This window comes from Bombus vosnesenskii, unplaced genomic scaffold, assembly GCF_011952255.1.
Source record: "Bombus vosnesenskii isolate JDL3184/JDL3185 unplaced genomic scaffold, Bvos_JDL3184-5_v1.1 scf7180000013383, whole genome shotgun sequence".
In the NCBI taxonomy this organism is placed as follows: Eukaryota; Metazoa; Arthropoda; class Insecta; order Hymenoptera; family Apidae; genus Bombus; species Bombus vosnesenskii.
Window position 1 is genome coordinate 979,000 of NW_022883012.1, and position 25,659 is coordinate 1,004,658.

Here is a 25,659-nt window from a genome sequence, read left to right on the forward strand (position 1 = left end):
TATTAATTCAAATGCTAATCGTATTTGTAGAAATCGTTCGTTTTATTCAGAGTATGTTCCTTTGGCATCGATTTACTTCAATGCCAAACATGGTCAACCGGTAAATGAATAGATTTGTGGAGATTTGCTTTTGAAATGGTTTCGAGTATTCTTTTCATGACTGTCTTTATACTTGGAACATATAATGTGTATTCAACGTTAATTCGTAGCCAGTGTTTTATTGGAATTCTCTGTATCAAACATAGAATGTAATCGTAGAGGGAAAATCACGCGATTACGACAGACGAATGATCATTGCTGCATCGTTTTATTCTGTGAAAATTTATTATGCACAAGAATTCGGATGTGCTACGAAATATTATAGTATCGCTTCAATTGCGACTTGATTCGTGTGGTACGCGATCGTAAAATATTACCCGAGAAATTGTAAATCGGTGAAAGAAAAATTATTTCAAACGAAGAATACTCTAACAGTGAAACGGATAACAACGTTGGATAACGAAACGATTAGCTTAGAAGCTAAAATGGTGGAAGAATGTTCGTGGTGGAAGAGAGGAGCATCTCTTGCAGAAACACTTCTGGTGTCTGTAAATACAATAATACAATAATCCCATTCCGCTTTTCTCGTTCTCCTTGCCGAGTATTTTTAACCGTAACGCGTAACTCGACCAATTGCACAATCCTCTATCTTCCTCGTCCTCTTTTCCGCTTCGCGTTCTGTTTTCTCGGCAAATAAACCGAGCCGATCCTGGAATTGCAGGTGCACCCGTGCGGACGATACCGACACAACACGGTAGTCTTCATTCTGGCGAAGGAATACAATTTGAAGAACCTGAGGACAATCCACAGGCTGGACAGACTGACCAGCGGTATTCTCCTTTTCGGTAGAACGCCGAAGAAAGCGAGGCAGATGGAGCACCAAATAAGAAACAGACAGGTTCGTTTCGTAACGGTGTTATGCGAGGGAAACCTGCTTGGATCCGCGGATTTTCCAATAAATTCTGCCCAACACCGTTAGAGCCGGATTGGATAAGAACAAAAAGACATGTTAGATAGCGTTTCGTGTTTTGTGGAGATTTACGACTTTTACGAGATATTATTTACAATGGTCCCGATCGAATGTCAACTTTGATACTAAAAGAGAATCGAATCCGTCTCGTAATAATTTTCAGTAGTACATGTAATTCATAAGTGCTATTGCTATATTACTGCTATATTAATTGCTTAGTGGAAAAGTTAGATAACGTTTAACTTATTATTTAATTAAATAACTGCGTAGAGATTTACGTAAAGTCGTGTTATAAGATTCTCAACGGAATGTTAATCTTAATATTGAAAGAGTGACGTCGGTACTTAGCACAATTTTTAGAATGCGATATATACGTTGTTCCATTTCCTATAGAATCGAATATTGTAATAGATCGCACTGATATCAGAAAAATGATCACAATCTGGCAGTCCTTTTAAAAGTTAACTTCCACTGGTCCTGTAAGATAAATTGAGAAACGTATAGGAGGAATTGCAACCTAGAATAATCTGGTAATATACGATCAACGCATAAATTCTTATTTCAGGTTCACAAGCAATACGTCTGCAGAGTGGAAGGCGAGTTCCCCGAAGAGGAAGTGGTCTGCTCCGAGCCGATCGAGGTAGTATCCTACAAGATAGGCGTGTGCAAAGTCTCCGAGAAAGGGAAGGACTGTGTAACCCGTTTCAAGCGTCTCAGCTACAACGGCAAGTCGTCCGTGGTGCTCTGCAAGCCTCAAACGGGACGAATGCATCAGATCCGTGTCCATCTTCAATACCTGGGCTACCCAGTGGTAAACGATCCTCTCTACAATCACGTTGTATTTGGTCCTGAGAAAGGAAAGGGTGGTAACATCGGGAAGACCGATCAGGAGCTGGTCAGAGATCTGATCAGCATCCACAACGCAGAAAATTGGCTTGGCATGGATGGAGATTCGGAGATGAGTCTGTTCAAGCCAAAATTAGACATAGAGGAACGCGTGTCGTTGAGCAACGACAAGGATGGATCTTCTCCATCCTCGACGCCTGGCCTAGGCGAGGAGGAACAGCAACAACAACAGGAACAATCGCTGAAGGTGACGGTAGGCACGCAGACTGGATCAGAGCCGCCAGATTCTAGTTTCACGAACGACAAAATGACGGTAGATCCGCACTGCTACGAGTGCAAAGTGAAGTACAGAGACCCGAAACCATCCGATTTGGTCATGTACCTGCACGCGTGGCGCTACTGCGGTCCAGGCTGGGAATACGAGACTCCACTTCCGGCTTGGGCAGCCAGCGACTGGACCGAAGAAGACCGATAGTTCCGGTCCACGAAGCATCGAAACGAGCTGTCATCACCCTTCGTATCCCTTTTTGATATCCTTACCCCGTGCCTTCCATCCGCCAGCGAGCGATCTCGACCATCGTACATGTACCCATCCCTGTGACCAGGTCGCTGGACTCGCGAACAAACGAGAGACCTCTCGGTTGGTCCTCCGAGATTGGTGTCGCGTCTGGTCTGCGCTGATATTCGAGGCCCTTCGCGCTGGCAATATCGCGGTGAATCTGTCGGGATCGTTTCCAGGATGATTCTCAACGAATGACAGGTTCACCCGTGATATTCCGAACGTCGTAGATCATAAACGAGGAAGATTGATGGATGGCGAACTATGAGCGTCACAGCGTTAATTGGCTCGAGACGAAGCGAAAGTTTGCGTGAGACAGCCTGCAGGTGTTCCGACGAATCTTCGAGGAACGTTTCAGGCCGTCCTTGATCCCTGACGCGTTCATCCGTTGTTGCGACGCGCGATCGATCTAGAACAGAGCTGCACAGGGTAGAGTGCTGTTCGCCAACTCCTTTTACACCACAATTTACTCGCTATTGATATTAGAGAGTCGATACGAAGCGACGGTCGTACATCGTACAAGATTATCTTTTTTATAATTTTACAACTTTACGTTAAAGAGGATAATCGAACGATTTATAGTTCGTGAAATTTGCTTATAGAATTTCATTCGTTTCGTTATCAAACTTATTCCACGAGATACGTGACATCACTGCCCATAATTTTGTCCTCCTAAGAACCATTACACAATTCTCATTTAGAATAACGTAGCATCGATTAGAATTCGCGTGATTCGATCTGAATCGGTGGTATTGTGGTTATCCCATGGGGAAGTGTAGATTCTCGTCCAGGATGCACCGATGAATAGCGCAAAAAGATCGAAGCATCAACGTGGCACGGGGCGACGAAACGATCCTGATCGATTCTGTAAACGGGTCGGTCGAACAGTCACTGCCACTGGTGCGCGCACGAGAGAAGATTGATGCAACTGTCAACCGCGAAAGCCCGAATGGATCGTTATCGTTCGTGTCCTTGATTTATGATGCAGATAGGAACAAGGAAAGCCGACGGTCTTTTCTATTACTCGGGTCCCCTGCGACTGGGAATCTTTATGCTTCTGATCTCGAAGGAAAGCACGCTCGAAACCCAGTCCCTTTTATGGATCTTCTTCCAGCGAACGAAGAGGGTTCGTTCTTTGCTTATTTTTTTCTTACTTTCTATTGATAGAATATGCAAGATCGAAATAGTTCCTTCGAAATATCATGGGCAATTAGTTAACGCCATTTAACGAAGATGATTGCTATTTTATGTTTCCTTTTTCCCTTTTATCAAAGGGAATTAAATAATATTTATCAGTTATGTAACAAATGCTTCGTTCTATCAATAGAGAGATATAACGAAACTTTGAAATGTATTATGGAAACTGTATTGCAGAGTAGCGCAAACCCCTTAACGCAAAGCGATCTACCCTCATTCCTTTAATTAGAAACGCCTGCAGTCACCTTTCCGTAACTATGGCAAACGATCTTCTGTGTATTTCTTAATCAGATTATCTAAACGTAGAATAGCTACAGTAACGTCATTCCCTGATCCAAGCTACCCAGAAGCCCGTAGATCAGCAAAATTCAATTCTACGACTAATAACATCCATTCTACCATACTTTCAACAACGTCTTACCTTTAACAACCGTCCCAGAAATCTCTACAATCACCATCCATCCACTTGTTCTTTCACAAACGCTCATGACGCAAACTAGAATAAAAAAGACAAGATCGTGACCGAAAATTGTTTAATCCTTTAACGATATAGCTTGAGATACTTGGGTCTTTTCATCTGTGGTCTTCGAATGTTATCAAATAACGTTATTAATATTTGTTTCTTATAAAAGCTTAAAAGTACGTATTTTTATATGTAATACCAGAAACGCAAAAAATTCGAAGGCTTAAAGGGATAATTGTTCTTTAAATCGTTCGTTCTGAATTTACTATTCTGTTGCTACTGTGAAAAGGTCAAGAATGTTTAAGAATCATCATCGACCAGCGTTCATCCTCGAGAACCGCGCAGACAAGGGGCTGACGTAGGAAACTGCAATAGAGACGCGTCTATTTTTATGGCTGATTATATATACAGGAAACTAAATAGTGGCGCAGGTCCAGCGGCAGAGGTCTCCAACAATAAGCGTGATCTTGCCAGGAGGATATAGCCAACGATCATGCCAAAGAGCGCGAGCGCGTCCGGCGAACGAGAGCGAGTGTATCGGAGATGGAGTGAAAAATAATAAATGTATGTGTGCGTATATGTATGAGAGAGGGAAAGAGAGAGCTTCTTTCAAGCCATATCGTGTACGTGTACCTTGTTCCCGCGCGTCGAATAAGACCGCGTCCAAGTGGCAGGACTTGCAACAAGTACAATCGAGCGAGTGAAATAACGAGATTAACGTCGTACATTATTTTGCTACGAGTCACGTTCGTCTCCTTTAGCGGGGCTATACATAAGCTTTTATCGCGTGCTCGGGATATCTGGAAGAGGTGATGAGAATGGTAAACCTTTCGGATCTTTTAATTGTTTGAAGGAATTATATTCTGGGCCAAAGATGAAGCTTGTTGTCATTTGATTGTATCACATATCCTTTTACATCCCGCTGTATCATTTCTATTAATTTTTATTCTTCTGACAGAAGATCGTACGAACCCTTTCGCTGAAGCTTCGATCGATTCTTTTCATTCGAATTTTATCATTTGGTAATCTGTCTTAGTATGGCTCATTGAATAATACACGGAGAATGGATAGTTTCAAACGGATTTTGATTCAGTGTAACTCAGTTTCGTAAATTGCGTTCTTTTGGAGAAGTTTTAGAGGAAGTTGGAAGAAAGTGGATCCTAACGGTAAAAGACGTGCTCAAGAGAACACGCCAACAACGTTAAAGTTGAAATCGCAAGAAGGGAACAAAAACCATCTTTTATACGAAAGCTTTGTAATAATCGCGAGCTATTAAATAAATTATCGAACGAGAGAATGGAACAGGATGAGAAGACATGAAAAGACAAAAAGGAAACAGTTCTCGTTACCTCTCCGGATTCTTGTAAGCAACAGGCAAAACAGAGATCAGTGAACAGAGATTTTAGATAGATAGACGTAGGAAGGAGATAACGTAATAACGGACCTATCATAAAAGACAGTGTGTGCGCTTACTAACCCAACGGGATAGCTTGCGGCGAGAGACGAAATGAAAGAAAAAAAAAATAATATAGCAAGCTATCCCGATATTGTAACAGCTAGCTTAATTTTATTTAAGTAAAAGAAAAAGAAGGGAAGAACTAACTCTCGAATATATATCGAATGAAAGAAAGACAAAGAGAAAAAAGGAATAAAAAAAGAGAAAAGAGTAAGGACGAAAGGAGAAACTCCAAAAGACAGTCTCGACTTGGTAGCACAGAGACAAAAGAAGAAAAAGGGGAGAGAGAGAATGTGTGAGAGAACGAAAGAGAGAGAGAGAGAGAGACAGTGTGTGTGAGTGTGTGTTGAAAGAGAGAGGGAGAGAGAGAGAGAGGGAATGAAAGAGAAAGACATCGGTCTGTAAATCGAGCGAACGCTTTTGTATGTATATACATATATATATATTGTATATTGTATACGCACATTGTACTGTAATCTGAGCGATATTATTGTCTGTATCCGTAGTCAGCGGAAACGTTAGAGCTAGAAAAACTTTTTTCTTGTATAATGAACGAATAAATGTAAAGTATCGTTCGGTATACACATCGTGTGCCAATGTACCCTTTATCTTCTTGTCGAACTTTGTTTCATCGTAGTCGTTCCATCTTCTTTCACACACCTTCTTCACTTTATTCGATCCAAAAATGTACTTAATAGTATTGAATATTTTAAACATATTTTGCATTCTGGAAATATTCGATGTAAGAAAGAATAATGTAAACAATACATATTTTGACGCGATAAAAATGTTACATACTATTACTTGGAGGTTGAAATGTACAGGATGATTTAGTAACGGTGTTAGGTAACGGTGTTCCTCTGTCATTATTTTTGAATCATAATTAAAATTGTATTCCGTGAGTAAGGAATTTATTAAAAATTTAATAATCGGATCAACCTGTACATTTTGTTCAAGTATACAGGAACGAACTGTCACATTATGTGCTATGATTTAGCGTTCGCTGTATCTCGAATTTTCAGTGAGAACAAATAAGATCGATGTTATTTCAAACAAGATTAGAAGCTGTTATTTTCTTGGATTCCGCTATCGTTGAAATAAAATCACAATTCTCTTTGAGTACCTTTTACTTTAGTTTTATTTTAATTTCCCGATATTCTTCAAATTATAAAGATATTGTAAAATATCGCGTTTCACGTTCAGTTTCCATTAGAGAACGAATACTTTCGGATCACGCGCTTTAAAAAATTATTTTTCCTCTTATTACAGTATGTAAAAAATTATCGAATTACCTTGAAAAATTACGTCTCCTTCTATATTAATACAGACAAAGTACGTTCTTTCTATCTATTTTATTTACTAGATTACCGAAAGTTGAAGATGATTTTTATCGGTAAAATTATATAGGAAATTCAACAACACCGCATTTTGCAAAATTCGACTTATATATATACTGTAAATAAGTACAATATTTTACAGATATATATATTTGCTCTTTCTACAATCGACTATTTTGCGGTGAATAAATATTGAAACGTTCAATAGTTTCTAGTTTCTCTACCTTTATTTTAATTGGACACTGCTTGCTTGCGCTCTTTAATACGTGCTTCTATTTCCGGTCTGAAATGTCTGATCAATCCCTGAACTGGCCACGCTGCACCATCCGCCAAAGCGCAAATAGTATGCATTTCAATCTGCTTGGTCAACTCCCATAGCATATCTATCTCGTGTATCTCCGCTTGTCCTTGGGCGAACCTAGACAGATATTCATTACATGATTTCCAATATATAATTTATTTCTTTTTTAGATAAAATAAAAAGAGCTAACAAATAGAACTATTTTTGTACCTTCTCATGATTTTATACATCCAACTTATTCCTTCACGGCACGGAGTGCACTGACCGCAAGATTCGTGCTTATAAAAACTGATAAGACGCGTAATAGCTTTAATAATATCAGTCTGTTTGTTCATCACGATTACAGCTGCGGTACCAAATGAGCTCTGCACTCTAACGAGATCATCGAAGTCTAATAACACTGTATCGCATACGCTGCAACATCATACGAGTAATTATAGCTGTTAACCCAATTTTGACAAATATGTGCTATAGATTCTTATTCCCAGTTGGTATTCAAATATATATAAGTACCTTTTGGGAATAACCGGAGTGGAAGATCCACCTGGAATCACACCTAACAGGTTATCCCATCCACCGATTACTCCACCAGCATGCCTTTCAATGAGTTCCTTCAGAGGAATGGACATCTCTTCTTCCACAGTGCATGGATTGTTCACGTGTCCCGAGATGTTAAATAATTTAGTTCCGTGATTACGTAGACGACCGAATGACGCGAACCATGCTCCGCCTCGTCGGCATATAGTCTATATATTGAAATTTCTATTTTAGAATTAAGATTTTCTACGTGTGCGTATATTTCCTAATAGTGTTAACTATATGATAATTACATACAGGAGCAACAGCGACGGTTTCGACATTTGTGACAGTGGTAGGGCAACCAAATAATCCAACATCGGCTGGGAAAGGTGGCTTTAGCCTAGGCTTTCCCTGTTTTCCTTCGATAGATTCAATGAGAGCAGTTTCTTCTCCACAAATGTACGCTCCTGCTCCTCTTTGCACAAAAATGTCAAAATCATAGCCAGAGCCACAAGCATTCTTGCCAATCAGGCCTGCCTGATAAGCTTCTGCAATGGCAACTTGCATATTTGACGCTTCGTTATAAAATTCACCACGAATATATATGTAAGCTGCACAAGCTCCCATAGCACGGCCAGCAATTAAGCAACCTTCTACTAGCTTGTGTGGATCGTGGCGTAGAATTTCACGATCTTTGCAGGTGCCAGGCTCACCCTCGTCACCGTTAACTACCAGGTATTTTGGTCTTCCATCAGAGGGCTTATTCATAAAGGACCATTTCATGCCAGATGGGAAACCTGCACCTCCACGGCCTCTGAGACCAGATACTTTAATCTCATTAATGATCCAGTCTGCACCTTTTTCTATAATTTCCTTGGTTTTATACCAATCTCCCCTTTTCAGAGCACCCTGTAATCTCCAATCATGTCTACCATACAAATTTGTGAAGATACGATCCTGGTCAGCCAGGGGGCCACCCTTTTTCTAAGAAAAACGATAATAACACAAATCGTTCCATATTTACGTTATTTTAATATGACAAACACTAATTAAAGCGGGAATAAAATACACGCACCTTCCCTTCGGGCGCGGCATCGGCAAATGTTCTTTGCTGCTGGCTACACAACGGTGACCCAAGGAAACCTTAAAATCATAACCAAATTTTTCCATTACATAACCTCCTTTCAGTGACAACGTAAAACGTCAAAATTCTTCTTAAATATGAAAAGTATCGGAACATCGATGTTCCCTACATCGTGGTTGGCCTTGAATGACGTGAACGTCGTGAATATGGTTACAAATTAAACACAATAGCATCAAATCTTACCCAATTGTCTCCTTGGGAGTTGAAAACAACGTACAATTGTGCCAGCCATCTTGCTGTTTGCGATCTCGCAGAAATTTGCGATATTGAGCTGTCTACTTAGAAGATCACAGTATAGCCATCTTGCAGCGCGCTCAAGAAACAAAGTAGTACAGGATTGAATACGTGTTCATCACTGTTTTGTCGTCTAGTTGTCTGTTTTTATGAAAGACTTATCGTAACCGTGTTGAGCGTGCGTGCGTGAGTCGAGAGTAAGACTCGAGTCTCGTAACTGTCGTTCGCTACTTGTAAAAAAATTGGTAAACTCGACGGAAGTTCGGTTTTCTAGCCTAGTCATGATCCTTGGCTATCAATAGACACCTGTCTAGACGACAGTGACGAAAGCAAGAACGTTTGTCCTGGTGTAGTAATTGGAAACAATATGCCTTCCAGGAGAAATAATTGTGACCTGCTGGCCAGGGTGAATTTTCCGCTGTATACGTTGCAAATGTTGACGGGTAGGCATATCTTAGTCGGTGGTGGTGGAGGATCCTCGAAGACTGGGGTTGCTAATGGCTTTGTAAGAATTCCTTTTTTTTTAGTCATTCTTACATACATATAAAAAATGAGAGTAATTTCATAATTTGTTTAAATTGAATCATTTTTCATGAACAGGAAATATTTGAATTGTCTCACAATGGATGTCAGTTCGTTGCGGAAGAAGTGACCAGACATGAAACAGGTCCCAGTGTTGTTATGAATTGTACAACGTACAATGATCAAAAGAGGATATGGATTGCAGCTGGTCAAGAGAGTCACTGTCAGCTGTACGATGTGAGTAGTAAAGTGGTGAGCGTGAAGAATGGTGAGGTTGTCAAAGGAGCCAGTGGCAATTCTAAGGAAGGCATTAGACACAGAAAAAACATAGATAAAGTAGAAGAAACTGTTATGCCTGAAGAAAGGATAGAGGAAGTCAAGGATGACAATTCAAACATTAAGAGCAAGAAACTTCAATTGATAGTAAAGCCAGCAGATAGTGTACAAACAGATTTCAGGTAACTATATTTTTATAAAAATGCGCAAAGTTTCCTAAAATAATTGCTCTAAATATGAAAAATTTCTACAGCAAGGAAGAACCACTTCAGAGGATCGTTAGAATAAATTCAAATGGAAAATTCATGGTCACTGGTGGCACGGATGGTCATATAAGGTTATGGAAATTTCCACAATTGCATAAACTACATGATCTAGATGCTCACACGAAAGAAATAGACGACATAGACTTCAGTCCAGACAGCACACTGATCGCAAGCATAGCAAAGGATGGCAAAGCATTTCTATGGAATGTGAGCAATGGTTCTAAATCCAAGGACTTAACTTGGTCACCCCCAAATGGATTGAAATATATGTATAAAAGGTGTAGGTTTAGGAAGCTGGAGGAGGACAAATCAAAAGCTCAACTCTTTATGCTCTCCAATGCAGTGGTTGGAAAGAATATTAGTTTTCTTCAAATGTGGGATGTGGAGTCTGGAAGTGTTGTCAAGATGGTACCATATAAAGAAACCCTGTCTGCTTTGGCAGTCTCGGACGATGGAAAGTTTGTGGCAGTTGGAACAATGTTCTCTGGTAGCGTGGATATATACATTGCATTCAGTTTGAGGAGAGCTTTGCACGTACCTGGTGCACATAGTATGTTTGTAACTGGCCTAGAATTCTTACCAACCAAGTTAGATGGTCCTACCATTGCTAGTAACACTGAAACTGCGGTTGTCAGCATTTCTGTGGATAACAAAATCTGTATACATAGCATACCGTTTAGACGTAAGTAATTAAATAATCTTTTTATTCGTGCTTATATCGTTTTGGTAATCTTAACGTTTGACAATCTTAACGTTTGACAATTTTTTCTGTTATAGACACACTACCATTCTGGTTCGTCATTATACTGATTGTCCTTAGTATTTGTGGAGCGTTCATCTTCTGTAGTTATCTCGGAATATGACCTGAGAGAATATACCTTTAATACCAAGTACTTTGTGTAGGGTTTTTTAATATCATACATCGAACTTTCACAGGTGTGTTTCTTTAATTTATAAATGTTATCGATAGTATAGAAAGGAAGGTGTAATAATCTGTACGATTTTATGAACACGTGTGCACGATTTTTGTGACAATAGATATTACTACCTATAATTTGTTCGGTAGTAAATAATTCACGTGCGTGATTGTTCGAGCGTTTAGAACCTCGTTTGTTCAATTAATGTTAAAACAAATGAAGCGATGCTGCGATCAGTAACTACTCTACATTAGATAAATTCTATGATAAACATAATTGTAAATAGATATCTCTAAATAAGTTTCTGTTTGGACACACAAATAGCTACTTTCTCTTCTCACATATTTCTTACACTTCAAGATCAATTTATACGGTTTATTTTGGTACAGAAGGCTCAGCTCATTTTGACTTTTATTGCATTTATGTGAATTGTGTTTGTGCATTGCTCACGTGTAGAATGGAATATAGATGTCGAGTGTGAAATGTTATGTATACGCCATAGTATTAAAGTTTTAATTTTATTCTATTCTTCGATCACTATGTTTGGATAAGAAACATCGTGATTGGTCCACTTTGAAATTTAGATTAAGCCAAACTGGTCACATATAAATAGTACGCATGCATCACATGAAATTTTATCAATTTTATAATGCATTTCATGGGAAACAGTAATATTCCATTTAAGGAAAACGTTGCCATAGAACAAGTACCGGGCAAATATACTTTGTTAAGTTGAAAATCAAACTTGTACGTTTTTACCTACCCTCTTCCGATTTTTATAAAAGATTCAAATTTGAATTTCTAAACTGAAATTTCAATTTTTATTGTTATTTAAATAAACAAATTGAGAAAGTTTAAATAAATATGAACACATAATTATACAAAAATAAAAGTCAGGAAATGTAAATAAACAAAGCAAATATGTAAACAAATGAGAAAAATCTGGAAGATAAATACAAGGTATTTTTATTAAGAAGCAAAAATAAAAAATTCCATTTCTGTTTGTCAGTTCAAAGAAAGTGCAAGGAATGTTTGCTTATTTAAGCGACGATTCAGGACTCGTGATCGAAAAGGAATGTTGTCCAAAATGGAAAGGTGCCCCCAGGGTTTTCCATGGGAAGGAGAAGGACGAGTCAGTAATGACATTTTACGACCTTAAAGCTGGCGCCTACCAATAACTCTCAAGGCTGTGGAGAACGTATCGTGTCGAATAACTAAATTTCCTTCCATTCGAAAGTTTCCGAAATTGACTCCTTCGTTTTTCACTTTTTTACCGTTTCCTTTTTGCATCGAATAGATTGGTTATAGATATGTGAAATGTTACGAAACGTTCGAAAAGAGAAAAATGCAACTAAATCATATCGTAGAGGAAATAAAATTTATGCTTCAATCTTTTTTATTTTTTATTTAAAATATAAGGTAAATAAATATTTTTTTATTTAAGATTATCAAGAATCAATTCTTGTATAATATTAAAAGCTTGTTTCAAGAAAACAAGAATGTAAATGATTAATTATCATAATTATGTTATTAAAAGTCGAGGTTTTTGAAAATTCTGGGAATAGGTAGAAAAAATTTCGGTTTTATGCAGGCTAATTCCTTAATCGTGATACAACCAGGAAGGATTCTACATGTTCGACTTATTTATCACGAGCTTGCCAATTGCATCACGATTTCGAAATCACTTTATATATTCAACAGGTCTGGAAAAAAATTCGAAAAGTGCTCAGTTTCGTACAACGTTTATTGTGAAATACTTTAATAAAGATTCTAAGAATTACTTAATTACTCTCACGCGTCTCTTAAGCACTAACGTTAACCAAGTGTACAGTGTACACGGTTCGGTGCGCTGCGACGATACCGATCGATGGACCAATACGTACAACGCCCCGCAGAAGAAAGGGATAAGGATCGGAAGGGCAAGGATACGGTGGTTATGTACAAAGATGAATAAGTTCAATCGAAGAACTTGTTCCTCTATGCTACGGAAAAACAACCTCTTCGTTCTCTTTTCATTTCTTTCGATCACCATAATCGACCACAGAAACGTTTCGCGAACGTTTGCTACGGGAACTCAGACCCACGATACTCTTCTGCCACGATAACACGAATGCAACTCAAGAATCTCACAAAAATGATAATTTAACAGCTATCCCACTTATAAAATTCCGTATATCACAATAAAAAGAAAAAACATCTCAACTCGCGAAGAATTTCTAACTTATCTGCATATAATAAAATACATCGGAATCCTACTGCACTTGTTTCTCCTTTCAAAATTGAAATCAACCAGACAACGTCAAGTCGATTATGCTAAGAGATTTCTTATTTCCGTTCGCGACACGTTTTCCGCGCGACGGTTCGGCGCGTGTTCTTCAAGGAAAAGCCTTTTGATGCATTACTTTAGCGTGGTCTCTCTTAGGAACACGCGCCACACGATCTATAGATCTCTACCATGAAGTGCTCATTTGTTCGCGGTGAAACCGTCGCCGGTAGGATCGAGCAGCCACGGGTAATAATTCGGGCACTCCATGCAGGTGAACAAGCGAAGAGTTTCGCCAGGAAGTTCTCTGGTAGTCAAGGGACAGGCGTTAGGGAGAGAACAGTAGGGCTGGCCCTTCTCGTCGCAGGTTTCTTTCCAATCCTGGAAGTCCCTCAGTGCCGAGAGTTCCGTCGGATTTTGCATCCACTTGATTACCTGCAAGTGGTATGAGAAGGTATATAGTCAGACGAGATTCTAGGCAAATGTTGGCTGAAATAACGTGGCTACTAATGTCTTTCTCTCGGCTTAAAATAGAAAATTCGCAGTAGGAAGTTATTAATAATCGAATTGTTTAAAAAATATTATTTCGTTTTATAATTGATGTGAATCATAACTTTTGAGTTTTGCGAATGTCTATATGAAACATCGTTTATATGTACCGTTTACTATAGAAAGAGGATTAAAACAGTTTTTAAATTGTGATATTCTTCTCCATAAGACGTATAAATGATACAAATATAAATGGCAATGCTATTTTAGTTATCCGTTTAAAACCCGTTAGTTTGTATTCAAACAAACCCTAATTGAAGCGAATTGACTTATATGAACGTGAACTTGAATTCGAGTAGCTCGGCTAATCTGGGAAAGGATTTATGTATTACGAGTTTGTATTCGCTCGATTAGTGGTAAGTAGAACGAGAATGTATTTGGCCAGACGGAGCATGAAATTCATTTTTGACAAAAGTGACCTGTTTGCGGTGTTCATATTTTTCTGAGTATCAGAGACATTTGCTATCACTTGGTTTAAGATCGTTAGCTTATTATCGAGCCATTTGGTTGATTGTTTTTAATTTTTAATTCCCTTTAATTCCATTCTTGAAATTGTCTCGAAATCTGATTTGACACCAACGTATTTAATCTAATGTTACTGCCATTTAATTTTCTAATTTTCTTAGAAATACTAAGAAAGATACTCACATTTAATCTACCGTTTTTATTTTATGAGAGTAATTAAAGTAGAAATCGTGTTCGAGAATCGAACGAGAACGAAACTAACACAAGTAATTTTCGGTGGTCTACGAATCGATCGTACAAGATCCTACAAATACAGTGGAGCAGTCAGAGAAGTACTGAGAGAGAGAGAGAGAGAGAGAGAGAGAGGGAGAGAGAGAGAGAGTTTGTATCGCGTGACTATATTGAAAGTGGAAAATAAATCGACGCAAAGCGAAATAAATAAAAGTAAGCCCGAGGCTTGATGGCTCATGAATGAGAAACGTCGTGATGCGGCAAGATTGAAACCGGCAGATAAATTGAAATAAACTAGGAGACTCGTAATAACAGTCTTGGCGAATCTCTCCGGAATTAAATACAATCTCCGCTTAACTTGTTTAAAGGGAAGACAATGCGATTCTCAAAGACGCTTTAAATAACTTTTAGGTTTTCCAATAGTTTATAATTTTTTAAAATAATATTCAAAATGTCTAGTATCACGAAATATAATATTTTTAAATAATATGTTGTATCTCCGTCTTCATGGTTTCGTTTAAAATTTGCAATAAATGCTAATTAAGTTAAAGAAGCTTCGAGAAAAGTTCTTTCCAAGAAACAAATATCCAAATACAATTTCTTTAACTATAAACTGCTATTAGAGCCGCCGTTTATCCAATTCTGAAGCAACCCATACCGCACGGTATTTCTAGGCAATTTTATCCTCGCAGATCAGACATTCCTCCAAATCTCGATCAAACTCACTCACCTGAACCATAGTAACGAAATACACGTCGCTCCTGGCCAACATCTCCTCGATGAACTTGATCAATTCCTCCCTATACTCCTTCTTGCTCTTCAACCACGAGGCATGGAAGTGAAGGCCAAGCGGTGCCCTGTTGCTGTTGAAGTGCCTGTTAAAGTTGTGTCTGAGGAGCCTGGCGAATTGTTCTCCAGTCTGAATGTTCGAGCAAGAGTCCACCATGTGACAACCAGGCAGGGACTCGTCGAAAGTGGGATCGTCTCTTCTGTCCAATTCGTTCATCACCATCTCCCAAACAGGATGCGATCTTGATGGACAGTTTCCACCGTTTCCATTGCATTTGTGTGGCATTCTGAAGTACAAGGTGTACGGCCAGATGGGTACACGACCCAACGAAGCCGTGATGGAGGCGTCGTAGACGAAGAATTGGTCAGCCATCATTTCGAATTGTTTGTTACCGCCCACGCGAAGATACGGAGCCCTCATTCCGATAATAGAACCGTCGGTGATGTTTGCGAAACGTTCTATGATGAGTCTAGCTCCAGCCATCTCTGCCAGCCAGTCGTCGTAGGTTCCCTGGGTCCAGTATTGTGGGTCGTCTTTGTGGGTCAAAGAGAACACCGCGATTTCGTGACCACGACGGTGAAGGTCTTGAACGGCGGAGTAATTTGTGTATTTGTGAGAGACGAAGAAAGTGCCTCTGATCTGGCATCCGTTAGGGTTCTGACGTTGGCCATTGAAGATCTCTTCGTACAAGTCGATGTTATCTACGTTCACGGCTCCGTTGAAAGTGATCGTGATCATTTGGGGTACCTGGGACGGCTCGATGTTTCCGGGGATCCTGGTTCCATCGGCGGAACAATAGCAGTCGGGGAGCACGCATTGCGTTGGATCGCAGTCTGGCGCGCGATTTGGATCGGTTTCCACAGCTGCGGGGGAAGATGTGGCGAAGGTTAATAAACGATCATCGAGGAATTTTGAAGCTAACGCGAGTCTTAAGACTCTCGAGAGAGAGGACGTACGTCTCTGATGTTCAACTTTCATAGAAAAATGAAAACTACGCGTAGTATTGATACATTGTTGGTCAACGACGAGCGTATGTGATTTGTACACACATCAATTTGCATAATTATCAAAGTATAAAATTATGTGTAAAACAAGTATAACATTGTTCATTGTAGTAAACGTACTGCGTTAAAGTTCAACTATATCATCTTTTCTCACGAGATCGTTAAAGCGATATTAAGAAAACGGAAATTCGAATTTAAAGGATCGACGTTCAAATTTTTCACTGTAACGTATCGACAGATTTTCCTCGCATCGATGCTGAAAGTCATCGATTGCTATACCTCGCTATCCGCACTTGTGACCAAAAGAAGCGCGGATTGCGATCGCGAATCGATTAAATCGACACTTACTGCACGCGTTCTCGTCGGATTCGTCCTTGCAGTCGGGTTTACCGTTGCAGAAGAGCTCCTTGTCCACGCACTCGCCGTTACCGCACGACAATTTCCCTTCGGGGCAGACTGGTTCGTCGGTCCTCAGGATGGGCAACACCTTACGCGGCTCTGCAAACGTAATCCTCGTTAACGGGCCGACTTGTCGGCTTATACGCGACAACCAATCGCTACTACGGGACCATTGGCGTTCACCATAGCTGTAACTTCTACTTTTACTTTTGCCCAATTTATGTACAAAAGATCGTGGCACGCTCACCAGTGGCGCAGGAACCTGTGACACTACTTGGAGAAATATATTCCCGAAGAAATCGATTAACCCTCTATCGATGGAAATAATAGGTGTCGTAGTTAAAACTACTTACGGGATGGGATACTATAATATTAGAATAATCGATTTATTTTCTGCATGGAAAATCTTTGGTAGGGTTAAAGGTTGTTACTGTGCGGGATTAATTGTGACCCAAAGCTACGGTACCTCGCCAGCTTGGATATTAAGTATCGGACTAATTACATCTTGTACGTCCAGTTACGGTTTCCTGCCAGTGTAATCTGGTATCTATGTACATGTGGACTTTACGTACAGACGTGGACAGCTTTCTTAACACCCTCGTGATTGTCTTCGATCGTGAATGTAACGAAATTAACTTTGGAATACTATAGCGAGATTCCATGTTTCTTACTCGTTTCTGTTTGTTCGCGTTATTTATTCGTCGTTATTCTGGCTATTTGTAAAGGATATACAACGATGTGCTGTTATTCACGGCACAGGTTAAATCACGAAGGTATCAAGCAATTTATCAGAGGATTTGGTTTGGCCTTGCGTTAACAGTTCCTACGCCACTGCGTTCAACCGGCCTTTTCGTTAGCCTCTCTTCATTTCCTTTTCGTTCGAGGAATTTCCCTCTGATTTCTAGTCGTCTCGCGACTGGAAAAGCGTAGCAGAACCGACGTGATGGGCGTGACGAAGGAAACGAATTAGAAAATTTAATAAAAGAAAATCCTCGTGAATCGGTCTTGAAGATCTTCTGAAAAGAATCGCAGATTTCTCCGGCGAATTCTTTGCTCGAGAAACCTTCAAGATCGTTGGGAATACGACGGAACGAAAGACACGAAATGGCGACAGCCGGAGTGTTGGAGAGACGAAACATCGACGAGCTAACGTTGCCCATCACGAGAAGAGTTCACGTCGAGAGTATCGTTTGTATCGTTGGCTCGCAGCGATTCGCACGTAGCTAATTCCATGATTTATTACGAATAAAGACACCGACTTACGAAAGTATCCGAATATTTATAAAAACTTCTCCTGAATATATCATGTACACTATACGAAATATTCTGTATAATATACGTAATATGTTCATAAATATTTTCTATGCTAAATCTTCGAATACTTTCGCGAGTCGCTGTAAATAAAATGAGAAGAAATATGGATACACACACACACGCAGGCACTGTTGAGATAATAATGAGAGAGAATAGAGATACGTGGTGAAGAGATGGACTGTTGCGAAAGGCGAAAACAGGCAGCGGAGAAATAAAAAGTGAGACGGTGCCTCGACGTGCCACGCGTCGAGAGAACGAGCGCGAGAAAAGAGAATTGCAAGTGGACCAATACACGCGTAGATATGCACATACAGGCGCGTGTATAAACAGGTACACGCGTACACATGGCGAGCAGAGAGAAAAAAAAAATAGACGGAGAGCACACGAGACTGGTCCGATTTAATTTCATTCGCGGCACTGCGCTTTCAACTCGTAATGCAGTTTGCTGGAAACATAAAAGAAACAAGATAATGTTCGCGGTTGAATTATTAACTCTGTAATTCTTCTCTTTTACCTTCTACGCCTTTTTCGTTTCAGTTATTCTAATTAGAGGTAATATTTCTTTACCGAGCTTTTTAGTTCGCTTGAAATTACGAGTTTATTAAAAATCGGTCATTTTTTAATAGTTTCTGACGCAACAAGGATATATTGTTACGATCATTGACGCTCGAAAGGCAGAACACAGGAACGAGGTTGTACCGTGTATTAAAATCAATCGGCTGTAAAGTAAATAGATCGATAATTCACGGTACGTACGACGAATACAAATTTTCAATATACATAAAGTTCTCGAATATTATAGAGCTGTCTGGTAGCGATAAACTTTCTAAATATTTTTACGGTACGGTTCCAATCTAGACAGATCCAAACATTGGAAACGAGAATTGTCTAAGAAAAAGCAAACGTCATAAACGCTTGTAGATTTTCTAGTAGATACAATCTACAAAATTCTCCTCGTAAATTAAGCTTAACACCGTGCAAAGTGAATCGATCTGTCAAATTCTGATCGCAAATAAAACTTAACGCCGTTTGAAGCGCGAACGATTCGATGATCGAACCAAGCGCCATTTGCATTTCCTTGAAAATGAGCAATCGCCCGTTTCTTTTCTCGCGCGAAACCAAATCGGAGCAAACGGGTCTCGCGTGAGACGCGCGCTTCGAAACGGAAGCGGAGGAATTCGACTCGATTGCGACGACAACGAGTGCGCGAAATAAAAAAAAAAAATTGGCTGCAGCGCGAGAACAGAGGAAGATAGAGATCGGCAGCTGGAAAACGCTGCGTTCGCAACGGGGTAAGATGAGATTAATCCGGTGAGAGAGAGAAAGAGGGAAGGAGAGAATTAATATGATCGATCGCTCGAATACTTCGCACAGGTTTCGAGCGGTAAAAGCGAACGAGTCGACTAAATAACAAGGAGCCGTTCTAAGGAGGCCAGATCGTCGAAGCGAAACCGATCTGGATGTGGACAGACAGAGCAAGAGAGACAGAGACAGAATATAACGGGAGAAAGAAAGAGAAAAAGAGAAAGAGTGATATATGCGTATGTATAGCGAGACAGATAGACGAGAGACAGAAAGGGGGGGAGGGGGAGATGGAGAGAGAAAATAGGAGCGAGATCAGCGATTGAGAACGTGCTACCTCGTACCTGGAGCGATCGCGAAGAGAAAGAATCGTGCGTCTGTCGATGTGTGAGTATGTAGTATGTATATATGGTGTCGATATGTACAGGTGCAACAGCGTGTGAGCGTGAATTCTATAAAGCTGAAAAGTCATTGCGTGCCGAGGATCGTTTTCGGGAGATCGATATACGCGACGTATCGAAGCACGGAATAACTCTATTTTCACGTTGAATTTAGAATTAATGGTCGACACGAACGGCGAATCTTTGAATATTTTTCTTTCGGTATCTTTTACGCGATTGGATCCAGATATGCCAGATATTTTGGAAAATTTGATCGTCGAACGAGCGTAACGATCTTCCTTTTTGTTGGATCGTTTAATTTTGAAATTCGAACGATATCGATGGCACGGAATGTCTTAATGAATAAATTTAAACAGTTTAGAAAGCAACTAGATCAGAATCGGCGAGATGGATGAAGCTTGTTATATTCGCGGTGTTAGCGATGCGACGTGAATCGAGAAAATTGCGTGAATCGATGAGGAAGAGAGCATCGATGAGCTGGAAACTGGGTTAGATCGCGCTCGAGGCACGAGCTTCTCGTCTCCCGAGTTGCACTTTCGCTCAAAATCGAAACCAGTCTCTGGGCCGCGAATCGAAAGTGGCCGGACTGGAGATTACAACGTCTCGAAAGTGGTCTCGCATGTAATGGTCGTGTATTTTCACTGCGGCGAACGTATCGAACGTTCGCGCTTGTGCCGTTCGCGTAACTACGAGATACCGTGACGAGGTGGAAAAATTTCAGCAAACTTGCGAATGAATCGCTTTTGCGTGACTTTAGAAAGTATAGAAAACTCGATTTCATTGAGCGTTTAAGCTTCAGGTATTTCCGTTCCAACTTTATATGCACTTCGATATTGTATCATTAGAATTTCGTTTAGTTTGCGAAAGAATATTCGTTCTTGGTTAGTCCAGTCTTTTCTCATTTTAATCCGAGATTTACATGCTTGTTTGAGAATCAACGAAACATTGATATTAAAAGAAAAAAATTAATTCTTAATTCGTTGATAAAATTCGACAGCGCGAACTCGATGGTAAGAAAGTAAAATTTTCAAGAAATAGAACGATACGCAGAGAGTTAATGAAATGATGCGAAGGACGACGTTGATCGTTTGTCTTCGTTTCTGTTTCTTTTCTTTTCTTTTTATTCTTTCGGAGACGAGAAGGATCGTGGATGAATCTCAAACGTGCGCGAGAATAATCGTGCGTTAGTACTACCTTACGAATGGTGCGGGCTACGTTGCGAATCTACGAAGGAACCGGCCTTCTCCGTATCTTATGAAACATTTTTCATCGTCCTTAATAGAAGGAGGAAAGAAAAATCTTCTCAAAATGGTGTTCTTTCCAAGGGAAGTGCGTTTAACCGACCTATCCCTACTTTTCTGTTTCTCGATTACATAGAAAATTAATCGATGGGAAAAAGAAGCGTAAATTACAACCGTCGAACAAATTATAAACAAATTATAAACGCATTCCCCGAGGGACAGATACACCGGAAACGGAGACAGGTACGTCGGCTCAACCTGGTCGATACATCGACTTACTCTCGAGCTTGTCACAGTTGGTGACTTTGCCCTTCCAGTCGCAGGTCTGTTTGTCCAAGTCAAAGGCCAGTCCACTGGGACACGTGATTTGCTTCAGGCCGGATTTCGTGCACCTGTTCGTGTCGGACAGAAAGCAAATCGCTCAGTTAAACTTAGCAATCAAAAGGAATCGCTTACTCTCGAGTTGGTCACAGTTCTTCACGTTCGTTTTCCAGTCGCACGTTTGACGCTCGATGTCGAATGCCAGACCTGTTGGGCATCGTACGGTCGCCAATCTGGTCACTCCAATCTCGCTCGCTTTGTCGCATCTGCGATTCAAGTTTAACTCTTTGCAATTTAAAAAATATTTAAAACCCTGCTAAAAAATCCCTCGCTGTTATTCTTTTTATCGATGCTATTATTTTTGCCGAGTATTCGTCACATCGAATGGGAATATATTTAGTCACGTGTAACGAGCTGTAATCCTCTTACAGTTTATAGTATCTGATATACGATGTACAGTTGATCGTAAAATTATCTGGCTATGGTAGAAATCCAAATAGATTGTACTGAACATTACGAAACAGTAAAAAAGAAAGTCTAAAATAGATCTATTTTTAACGAATGTCTGTCATCGATCGTGAACGAAATACAAAAGATTCAATGGGCTGCATACTGACTGACGCCCACTGTACCTGCTACGCGTAGAATCTAGTGCTATTTTGTCAATAAACGAACCCACGCAAAAGTCGATAAAAACGGAAATAAAAACAGATTCACGAGGCTCGCGATGGAATTCTCGCTAGAACCAAGCGAATAAATCTTTCCTAAAGAATTCTATAAAAAAAAGGTAGTAATATAATCCGTATAAAAGGACGAACGAACATAAAAGAATCAAAATAACGTTTTACGATTCGCAAAAACTCGTCGAATTCTTGCAGGATACGCGACGTTCCGCGACAGGATCTTGCGTTCTTGTTCTGAGAATATTTTTGCCCGTGTGTCCTTGACGATGAAATAGTTTATCCGTTCGAATGAGTCAGGATACACCGTCTGTCGTCATCGGCTGGAAGGCGAGTCCTGTATCTGGTATCAGGCTCGCCTTGAACCTTCCGACGCGGAATTCGATCGCGAAGGAACCCAAGACAGGAATTCGCCGTCCGATCCTCCATAATCGATCTTTCTCGTAAATATCGCTTCTACCGTTAACTTCACTGACCTTCGGTGTTACTTACGCGCTGCAGAATCGACATTACGAAGGATCGTGACGTGTTCTTTTTATTCGAAATGTTTCTCTCCGATTTGAAAGACGACGATTTAAAAATAAGAATTAGGTACGACGATTTGATGGAAATTTACCTCACGACGTCACGGCAGTCTCCTTCGACGTTCAACCGGAAGTATTCGTCTCCTGGCCTGTCCTGGCATAATTCCTCGGCATTTGCGTCAATTCCATCAGCCCCTTCCTCGTCTTGCGCTCTGACCTGCGTTCCTGGAAATTAAAAAACGCTGTTAAACGATCAAGAAATCCTTTAATGAATATATATATATATATATATATATAGCTTTCGTTTAAAAGTAAAAGTGGGAATTTACACGTTCTTAGCAATTCTAGAAAGAAGAAAACTGAAATCCGTCGCTTTAACGGATTCGCTACTTCTGGTGTTTAAGTAGAATCGTAAAACTTGCTTTCAGCGTTTCTGATCTCGAATAAAAGCGATCTTCGAAAGCAAAGAGATACCACGCCTCGTTCTCCGGCTTTGACCACTAACAATTACGTACTTTCTATCATCGATTACATAAACGTTTCTCGATCCACGAGCACAATCTCTAACGTGACTTCGCAACATCGCTCCTTCCTTTCTTCGTCCCATTAAAGAATCTAACGATAAGTTAGATTAGACACGATTAAGTGCAAGTTCCTAGTTTTCCTTCTTTTGTAAAAGCGTTGGCAAGTTAAAAAATACTTAATTTACTTTTCGCTCGTGTTTCCTCTTTCCTTCTTTTTCTCGTCGATCTTGATAGACGGAAACACGTAAACGGAACGTGAAAATAATCTCGTCTCTCGATCGGAAATATCCGAATCTTAATGGACACCGTCTAGGGAGCACGCACCTACTGCTTGTTATTTTCACGGACCTCCGCAATTAAATTGGAAGAATAAAAGAAGGAAACGTCACCGACAGAGCGGTTCGCGTGACATTTGAGTAAGAAGGGCATAGATCGGTATTGCGAGGATCGTATAAGGAAAATGTCGCGATCGTTGGAAGCCACGATCTCTAGAGATCGTAAACCGAATACGACGGGGTCGGTGAACCCCCGTAGAAGTAGAAAGTCTTGGAAATGTCAGGGCAACGAGACACGAGTGGGGAGAGAAGCGACAGTGGTTCTCTAAAGTAGGTTCTGGCTGTCTCTCCCTCTACCCCTCTTGCCATAATCGAGCATCCTTGTTCGAACAAGTCTCGAACGTGCCTTCTTCTTCATCCACGACCACGAATCGTGATCCGTAATCGTGATCAACGCCACTTCCGGACAACTTGTCTTTGTTAAAACTTTTGCATCGGTCGAAATGGTCTTACGAATCTCATCTTATCAACGAGACGATAAGAGAATTATTTCTTGAAGTGTACGAATTTTATTTTATCGTCGAGAAGTTTACTTTTCGAATAGTCGTCTTTTGGGAATAATATCGAAATTGTTTCGAATGTTTCAAGTTTGTTAGGATCGAAGAGTTTCGATTTTGTATTGAAAAAAGATCTTTCGATCGTCAGTTTGGCATTAACCAGTAGAGGTGTCGCGATCGAATTGACGTAGCTGTACTTGAAGGAGCCGTTTGACATGTCTTGTCGCGGCTTCGATCGTTGAAGTCACCAGAACGTTCATGGCGCCGAAGAACCTATCGATCTCGAGTCGTCTATTGTGAAACTATATTGTGAAACTATCGCGACGTATTTCAATTAATTACGTTTAAATCTCTTTTAATAAATAGAACGTTTTAATCAATGGGGATACTTATAAAAATTAAACAATTTTCCGTCCATCGGGGAAAATTAGAAGAACGCGAAAGTCGTCTATCTTAAAATTACAATAGAAATTTTGCATTGAAATTGAAGCGTAGCACGGATTGTATATTATTGGGAAGAACGAAGGAACGATAACGTTAAACTACGAGGGATCCTCGAACGGAAAGTTCTCGTGGAAACTCGTTTCGTCCGAAGGAAATTCTGTAAACGTCGAAAGCAACTTTCACCTGTAACAGGCATTCGAAGAATCGGTGCCTAGAAGGCCAGGTGTTTCTCTTTGACGAGAAATCGTGTTTATCATCAAAGATTCTCCATCTTCCGATCAAACTTTCACCCTAAACACGACGTTTCCAACGTTACCGAATCTTCTGCTCTACTAAAACTCTTTAACGAACAAATCAATTATTTAAAATCCGGCATCGTCCAATCTCAACTGCCATCAAACTTCTATGAACTCTTCGGAATTTAATCCTCCAACTCCTAACACTTCCAACTTCCATCTAAATTCAAACTTTAAGATACTTTTTCGAATCTTAATCCAAAGCTTAAACGTTCTTTGAATCTTTGAATTCTTTGAATCGAACTTTCTAAAAATATCGAGAAACCAATTTGTTGCGATGTTCGATACAGATGAATAGAACAGGGGCAAACGGAAATAAGGAAGACGTAGCAACAGTGTGTACTCACCGGCAAACAGAAAGAGTGATCCAAGAAGGAACAGGAACTTTGGCGACATCGTGGCCGCTGCCGCCGTCGTCGTCGTCGCCGTCATCGTCGTTGTCAGGACAAAGAGCGTCTGGACAAGCCGCGCCCTCTCGCCCCTCTATATGTGCACCACCACTCCTTCCTCTTCGTCGAAGGACTTTCACCATCCGGATGGTGCTGCCACCTTCCCTACGTCGTAAAATAGACGGAGAACAAGGGGTTCCATTCCTTCCGTCTGTTCGTGGAGAACGAGAGGGGACCATGGCATTCCACTTCGTCTCGATCTTCCTTGTCTCGCGCCATCCAATCAGAGACTACTACTTGCGGTTTTTCACGAGAGATCGAGAGGAAGAAGATGAGCGATCGTTTTCGAGTTTGTTCGACGCGATTGGTTATTCTCGTGGCCCGAATTTGCCTGGTTTGGTCTACTTTCATCGATATTTAGTTTTCTAACCATTGTTTCCACCTTTCTTTAAATGGAGAGTTCTTTGGAGAGGAGAGGCATGTACATGGGGCCATTCGTGTCTTGAATTTCTATTACTTTGGAAAAAGAAAGATCGGGAATAATGGTAAAATCTTCAGTCTTTCGAGGAGAATGCAATTCGCAATGATCGTTAAAATTTATGCGTTTGCGGGAAACATACCGAGTAACGCGTATAACACGTTAA

The 25,659-nt window shown here is 40.3% G+C and overlaps 4 protein-coding genes across 6 annotated transcripts in view; 2 read left to right on the forward strand and 2 right to left on the reverse strand.

Annotated features, from left to right (window-relative positions):
• The window catches only part of LOC117237616 (RNA pseudouridylate synthase domain-containing protein 2-like), a 174,690-nt gene extending 168,580 nt beyond the window's left edge, over positions 1-6,110 (forward strand). For both annotated transcript variants that reach the window (XM_033501766.1, XM_033501765.1), the window contains 2 exons: positions 761-937; positions 1,575-6,110. In XM_033501766.1, coding sequence (XP_033357657.1) covers positions 761-937; positions 1,575-2,330 — 933 coding nt within the window. In that variant the 3' untranslated portion in view covers positions 2,331-6,110. The remainder of the gene's footprint in view (positions 1-760; positions 938-1,574) is intronic.
• Positions 6,111-6,654: 544 nt separating this feature from the next.
• On the reverse strand, positions 6,655-9,124 carry LOC117237617 (NADH dehydrogenase [ubiquinone] flavoprotein 1, mitochondrial). Its single transcript, XM_033501767.1, has 6 exons — positions 9,015-9,124; positions 8,763-8,830; positions 8,003-8,671; positions 7,682-7,914; positions 7,379-7,582; positions 6,655-7,285 (listed from the first exon to the last, which is right to left on the reverse strand). The coding sequence occupies exons 1-6, from the start codon at positions 9,061-9,063 to the stop codon at positions 7,099-7,101; spliced, it is 1,410 nt and encodes a 469-aa protein (XP_033357658.1). The 5' UTR covers positions 9,064-9,124; the 3' UTR covers positions 6,655-7,098.
• A 28-nt stretch (positions 9,125-9,152) lies between these two features.
• On the forward strand, positions 9,153-11,790 carry LOC117237618 (prolactin regulatory element-binding protein). Its single transcript, XM_033501768.1, has 4 exons — positions 9,153-9,570; positions 9,666-10,045; positions 10,117-10,811; positions 10,907-11,790. The coding sequence occupies exons 1-4, from the start codon at positions 9,433-9,435 to the stop codon at positions 10,990-10,992; spliced, it is 1,299 nt and encodes a 432-aa protein (XP_033357659.1). The 5' UTR covers positions 9,153-9,432; the 3' UTR covers positions 10,993-11,790.
• A 982-nt stretch (positions 11,791-12,772) lies between these two features.
• Positions 12,773-25,116, reverse strand: LOC117237612. Of its 2 annotated transcripts, none has more exons than XM_033501760.1 (6): positions 24,974-25,116; positions 22,623-22,755; positions 21,462-21,592; positions 16,697-16,846; positions 15,285-16,207; positions 12,773-13,744 (listed from the first exon to the last, which is right to left on the reverse strand). In XM_033501760.1, the coding sequence occupies exons 1-6, from the start codon at positions 25,056-25,058 to the stop codon at positions 13,511-13,513; spliced, it is 1,656 nt and encodes a 551-aa protein (XP_033357651.1). In that variant the 5' UTR covers positions 25,059-25,116; the 3' UTR covers positions 12,773-13,510. The 2 variants fall into 2 exon arrangements, with proteins under 2 accessions (XP_033357651.1, XP_033357652.1); XM_033501761.1 differs by lacking the exon at positions 21,462-21,592 and adding an exon at positions 21,285-21,397 and having other exon boundaries at positions 13,235-13,744.
• Positions 25,117-25,659: the final 543 nt, after the last annotated feature.